The sequence below is a fragment of the Andrographis paniculata genome, unplaced genomic scaffold (genome assembly GCF_009805555.1).
Source record: "Andrographis paniculata isolate CXL003 unplaced genomic scaffold, ASM980555v1 Contig56END, whole genome shotgun sequence".
NCBI classification, from domain to species: Eukaryota; Viridiplantae; Streptophyta; class Magnoliopsida; order Lamiales; family Acanthaceae; genus Andrographis; species Andrographis paniculata.
In genome coordinates, this window is record NW_026137591.1 from 2364796 (window position 1) to 2371227 (window position 6432).

Here is a 6432-nt window from a genome sequence, read left to right on the forward strand (position 1 = left end):
TTGTTAGAAACGGAGGAAATATTATTATAAAAAAAATAGAGACATTAGACTATGACGAAAATAGTGGGTATATAAAAATAATGAATGTATATATTTATGTAAGACACAGGAAAATGATCATATGTACATTTTTGGACGAGACTGACACATATATATATATATATATATATAATTTTAGCTTGTATATGGTACAATGTCTACTACTAAATATAAATCATAATTTATTTTTTTAGAAAATTGTGACGATAAAACATTCATAAATTTATATTTGATATTGTATAACATAATTTTTTAGTGGGCATCTATATATATATATATTTTTATTATTGAAAAATACATTGCAAAAATCTGTTCCAGTCTATGTGGTAGAACAATATGCCTCACATTCAGCAAAATTGACATTTTTAACACATCAACATAAATCACCAATTCAATTGACAATTTTTGAAAAATAAGAGGCAAACTCGCTAATTCAATTGAGGATTTGCATTATTATAATATTGAGCTTTTGGCAATTTTCTTTTTTTTTTTTTTTTTTTTTTTTTGTGATAAAGATTTTAGTTAATATTTTTCTAATAATTGGTTCAATAATAAACTATTATATTCAATAATTATTTTATTTATAAAATAGTAGATCTAACCATTATTTTTACCTAAGAAATATCTAAATCATGAAATAAAAATAAGAGTAAAATAGTTTTTTTTTTAAAAAAAAAATTCCTATAGTTTACATACTAATAATTTGATCCCCCTATTTTAAATTTTAGTTCAAACTTTGATGCTTAGGTATGTTTGTTTGGAAATTTCTTAATAAAACTTGTAAAATTAATTTTTTATATAATATAAAAATAAAAAAAAAATTGAAATTTAGTGTTTGGGGAGAAAAAGAAAAGTGAAATAGTAAAAAAACTTCAAAAATTCCTAACCAAAATTTACTAAAATTTTGATTTTATAAATGTGTTCTTTAAAATTACTACTACTACAAAACTGTTTGAAACATTTTTTAAATTTTTATTCAAACAAATATTATATATTTTGAAATTAAATGGCGTGAAACGGGCTCCAACTGTTTGGAATTGAAGCGACTTAAAGAAACCAGTTTTTGAATTCAAAAAAAAAAAAAAAAGATTATAATTAAAAAGCACATAAACACACACATGAGAGACATCTGACTGACCTCTTCTTCTTCTTCTTCTTCTTCTTCTTCTTCTTCTCCGTCGAATCGTGGGCTCCAAGGAATTCAAGAACCACAACCCTTCCCTTCCACCATTACAGTTTTCTTCTTTGCTTCCTGCACCATATCCAAACATGCATAAGATATACATACAATTGTGACTCTAACATACATATATATGTATATATATGAATGCAAACCAGTTTAGAATGAAGAAAGTATGAATCGACCAAGTCCACACTCCAGAGAACTTTCTTGTGCCTTCTTGATCTTCATTTCTCGCCATTTTCGATCGCAGCTCGTTCCGGATCGGAGATGAGGAACAAAGGGAGCCTCGTCGGGAACTTCTTCGAGAGCCTTTTCTACACGCACCTCGTCCTCGTCGCATGTCTAGTGCTCTATCTAACATTTCGCGACCCCGATCATAATCGTCGTTTCCAGCCAAGGATATGGCATCTTCTTGTCCAGTCGTCGACAGCCTGCGCAGGAATCATAGGATTCGTGTGGCAATTGTTTACGTACCTTGATCCTTCGAGGACTTTCCTCGCCGCATTCTGGCTCAGCCCTTTTCTCACCTCCGCATTTGGGATTATGCTCGCGTGCGTCGAAACTCCGGCGTGTTTAGCAGCCGCAATGGTCCTGATAGTCGCCGGCGTCGCGCAATCGCTTTACGGGTGCTGGGCGAGTCCAAGATTCGACAATTCCTGCAGGATACTAATCTTTTCGATCAAGAACTGTCCTCCGAGAGTCAAGACCGTCGTATTCCTTTCCCTCGTCGTCAGTTTTCTTTACACGGCGTTCTTGATGTGGGGAATCGGACGGGCGACTGCGGGGGGGACGAAGATCGACGTCCTGTTCATTTTCCTCTCCACGGCGAGCTTAACATGGACAATGCAGGTAATCAAGAACGCGATACAGGCGACAGTCGGGCACGTCAAGTATATGAAATTCATGTGCGGAATAGATCTCGACTATAAGGTAGTAGTACAGACAGAAGCCAAATATTCGATCGGAAGCATATGTTTGGGTTCGATTCTCGTACCTGTCGTCACGGTGGCGCGGGGTTTAGCTCGTGCGGTAAGCCTGATGGCGGGCGACGTTGACGAGTTCATGTTCTCGTGCGCCGACTGCTGCTTGGGAGCCGCATCAGGCATCACAAAGTATGCAAATCGATGGGGATTTGTTTACGTCGGAGCTTACAGTAAAGGGTTCGTGCAGGCATCCATGGTTACATGGGAGATGCTCGCAAGAGCCGGGATGGGAAAATTGATCGAATCTGACCTCACGAGCTCATTCTGTTTCCTTTCCGGAATGGCGTCTGGATGTCTATGCGGACTTGTCGGGGGCATCCCGGCGCTCTTGCTGTACAAAAGTTACGCTGCAGAAATCGCCACATTCACATTCTTAACAGGATATTTCATGGTAAGTTATCCGCACGAAATCTTTTTATAAAAAAGACGACTTTAGGTTGATATGTATACCTGATGAACTTTCTACTCGATGCATTGCAGAATAGGGTGGCCATGGCGTGGATACAGTCGAGCATTTCAGCATACTATGTAGCTTACGCGGAAAATCCACAAGGCCAGCAATTCGATACCTTAATCCCAAACTACATCCGGGATTTAGAGAGATTATCACAAGCATAGAGTGGGTTTTTAACTGCCTGACCAGTGTATTCTAGTAGAATTCATTGTCTCTAACCTCGATATTATTTTTTGTTCGAAGATGTGTATTGCCGGAAACCAAATAGCTACGGAATTTACTAATTCATGGATGACATAAAGTGTGTAATCGATATGCATATTAGTTTAACCTTGAGAGATTTTGGAAAGCATTTCTTCCTAAACTTTCTTGGACTCTATTTTCAAATCTCACTAATATGATGATGACAGAGGAAGTACTTCAAGCATATGGGAATCGAGAAAAATGACAATATATCAACCATGTTAAATCTGTATTTATTTCATGATAAGGTGAATGTAACATATGTAATTAGAATCGAACCTCATCTATCAACCTAGCCCAAGTGATCCAAGCCATTGTAATTGAAGTGCACTAAATACCGCACAACAATCTGCAAGCAAAGAATTGTCAAGTTCATTATCATTTCCATTGTAATATCTGTTCAATGAAAAAGTTCAGCGGGAGGTTCTATTACAACGATACCTATACATCAAGCTTTCACCATAATTCTTCGACTTCCCAAGATTGACATATAAAGCTGATTGCAAAACAATGCCACAAGTCGACTCGGATAATTGTCCAACATCTTTTGCAACCAAAACCATTAGTGTATTGAAGCCTAAAGAAGTACCGTAAAGTTTTTGAGCTGCAATGCCACTAAAGTTTTGCATAACACCTATAAATACTTGTTGTATACTTTCTCAATTCTACACCGAAAATACTAGTGAAAACACATATTTTGGATGCCCTAGACGTTTGATTAGTTTGATCAACCTAGGTCACCAAATTATCATATTTCTTGTGTGCGTTTCTTTTATCTTGATTATCAAAATTTCGTTACAACAGCTACTCGATAGGCATCTCTCTATCTTCATGACTACTTCATTGCCTCTAAATCTGAAACACTTTGAACAAGGTTTAATCCTCTAGTAGCTTAAATTTACAAAAACCTAAAACAAGAACATAATGTTACTGCGTTAACCTTCTACAACCAGATTTCATTCCAAATACAAAATGAATTCACAATCATGGCAAGAAATTGAACAAAAGTATATGCCTCTGTGCACCAAAAGACAACATGATTCATATAGAGCAAAACGCCCATTATATAATCGAATCCTCATTCAATCCAACCAATCAAATATTCATTAGCATAGTGAAACAGAAAGCGGATACTCATACGCAAGTGGAGCAGCTTCCGAAACCACATTCCCTAATTAATACAAAGTTTTATTCAGCGTCAATTCTAATAATATATACGGGGAATATCGAAGGAACATTGATTTTATAAAGGGGAATTCAAGGGTTCAATTGGATTATCTCCGAATCAGCTTATTACAAATGAGTTCTTTAACAAAACACAGAAGAGCCGCAAATTAGAGGCACTAACCCGCGAGGTGGATACAGAGAGACGATTTGGATTTGAATCAAACGTCGGAACTTTGCTCGGTTTCTTCTTCTTCTTCGATTCCTTAATCCCAATGATCGTAGCAGTAGAACTGTTGTCGCAGTTAGCAATGACAATGGCCTACAAATATAAATGATTTTTTTTATAAAAGCAAAATAATACTCCCTCCGTCCAGTAGCAACATTTACTTTTGAATAATTAATTATTTTATATTAATTATTTTATATTTTAAAAATATTGAAGAGTATTTTGGTAAAACAAAAAAAAAAAAAAAAAATGTTGCAATTTAAGACGAAAGGAGTATTTTTGTTTATAATAAAAACTTAAATAGTTAAATAAATTATAATTTTTTAATACTTTTAGATGCAAAATAATATTAAAAAGAATTCCAAAATTTTATAACTACGAAACACCAAATTACATTCCTTATAGTTTCTAAATGAGCTAAATTATATATATAATAAGAAAAAAATCAAAACAAGTTTTATTGAAATCAAAATTAATCAATTATAAGATATTCATTAATTTTAGTTCCAATATAAATTATTTTAATCAATTTAAATCTCATTTTTACAAAACTAACTATAACTGCTGAAATAGTGTGGACCAACACGGCCATGTTCAACAAAACACGGTAATATAAATATAATTGTCACACTTACATGTCACTGAAAACACAAACCGTGTTTTGCTTCTTAGTCCTCCATTGAAGCATCTCCTCTTGCCACGCTAGAAAACTCCTCGGTTGGCTTTCTGGCATCATCGCCGCCCATCTCCCTCTTTGGCTCGTTCTTCTCGGTCTCACCGGCTATGATATCCAGTATCAGTCATATCTCCTCTCTCTTACTACCACATTTTCACCCTCACTGTCGTCCCCGGAAACGGCATCAGCAGAATCGACACGATATCCAAAATTTCCTTTTCAACCGTCAGATTGCTGTCGGATTGCCTATCAGTTACGTTAGTTGCAGCCGCCAAGATATACACCGACATTGTTAATGCCGTAGCGCAGTCGTTGCCGTCCGATCAAGTGAAAGCGTTCTTTCTTCTTAATTTTGTTTTGTCGGTCTGTCGGTTTCCGTTTGCCTCGCCGCTGCGCTGTTAGCCGCAACGTGGGTGTCAAGAAAACTAGGAATCTGACAGCCAGATTCTTCACCATGTCCGTCGTCATAGGCCTCGGTTTCGCTGCCTCCCGTTAAATCCTTAATTTTGTGATCTTCATCCTCATTGTTTTTGTGCTCCTGCTTTTTCTTCTAATACACTTTCTCAGCATTTTATTACAGCTGCTTCAGCTTCGATTTCGGCTTAGATTGTCCATTGAATTGTTATTACAGGAATAGCACCATATACATGTTGGCTTTAGGTTCTTTCTATGTGTAGGAAGCCCAACAATTCAAGTTAGCCCAAAAAGAATTGAGAGCCCACTTTTGTCAATTGTTGTCCTAGTCCTCATAGTTGGGAGATGGGTCATTTAGGGTAGAGATTTTTAGAGAGGAAAATCGTTATCCACGCACATGAAAGAATTGACAAGCAAGGGATAATTTCTTCGACTCGGTTCCGATCAACGGTCTCATCATCCTTAAATATTTTCTTGGTATCGTTGATTTCTCATTATTTACTTGTTTGGATTCGATTTTGAATCTTATTGGTTGTTGATTGGAATGAGTTGTTAGTAGTTGGGAGATCTCCTGTGATTGAGGTTCGATTCTTATAATTGGGTGTGAAGTTTGATAGCCCTTTTGGTTGTGGTTATCTTTGATTGTATGAACCTCTTGATATAGTGGATTTTACCTTGGGTTGGGTGATAGGCCTCGTGGTTTTTATCCTTCACTTTGAAGAAGTTTTCCACATTAAAAGTTTTGGTGTCTCATATTTTTATTTCTGTTGTTTATTGGTGGTTATCATTCATCATATTTTGGTAGAAATAATAATTGATTGAAGGGAAAGATTTTGGTGGAACAGTTTGAACACCCTACTTAGGCGTAACCATGCTTAAGAAGTACTTCGCATATGATTTTTGTTTGCATTTGGTCTTCTTCCACTATACTCCCAACATAAAGTGGTATAAGAGAAATGTTGTTTGGGAATGAAATTTACCATTGAATGATGAATGTGAACTTGGGAAGAATAATTTGCTTAGATAGAACAAATTATCATGTTTGGA

The 6432-nt window shown here is 35.9% G+C and overlaps 2 protein-coding genes across 2 annotated transcripts; both read left to right on the forward strand.

Annotated features, from left to right (window-relative positions):
• The first annotated feature begins 1489 nt into the window (after positions 1-1489).
• Positions 1490-2379, forward strand: LOC127256622 (uncharacterized). The gene is made up of 2 exons (XM_051282733.1): positions 1490-2280; positions 2325-2379. The coding sequence occupies exons 1-2, from the start codon at positions 1490-1492 to the stop codon at positions 2377-2379; spliced, it is 846 nt and encodes a 281-aa protein (XP_051138690.1).
• On the forward strand, positions 2347-3214 carry LOC127256798 (uncharacterized). Its single transcript, XM_051282999.1, has 2 exons — positions 2347-2596; positions 2686-3214. Exons 1-2 carry the CDS (start codon positions 2399-2401, stop codon positions 2821-2823), a joined length of 336 nt encoding a protein of 111 aa, XP_051138956.1. The 5' UTR covers positions 2347-2398; the 3' UTR covers positions 2824-3214.
• The last annotated feature ends 3218 nt before the right edge of the window (positions 3215-6432 follow it).

Excerpts from the sequence above, each read along its gene's own strand:
- LOC127256622 (XM_051282733.1), top strand. The coding sequence starts at position 1,490 with ATGAGGAACAAAGGGAGCCTCGTCGGGAACTTCTTCGAGAGCCTTTTC. Across the intron at positions 2,281-2,324 it reads ATGGCGGGCGACGTTGACGA|GCATCACAAAGTATGCAAAT; the intron begins GTTCATGTTCTC and ends GAGCCGCATCAG.
- LOC127256798 (XM_051282999.1), top strand. The coding sequence starts at position 2,399 with ATGGTTACATGGGAGATGCTCGCAAGAGCCGGGATGGGAAAATTGATC. Across the intron at positions 2,597-2,685 it reads TCTTAACAGGATATTTCATG|AATAGGGTGGCCATGGCGTG; the intron begins GTAAGTTATCCG and ends GATGCATTGCAG.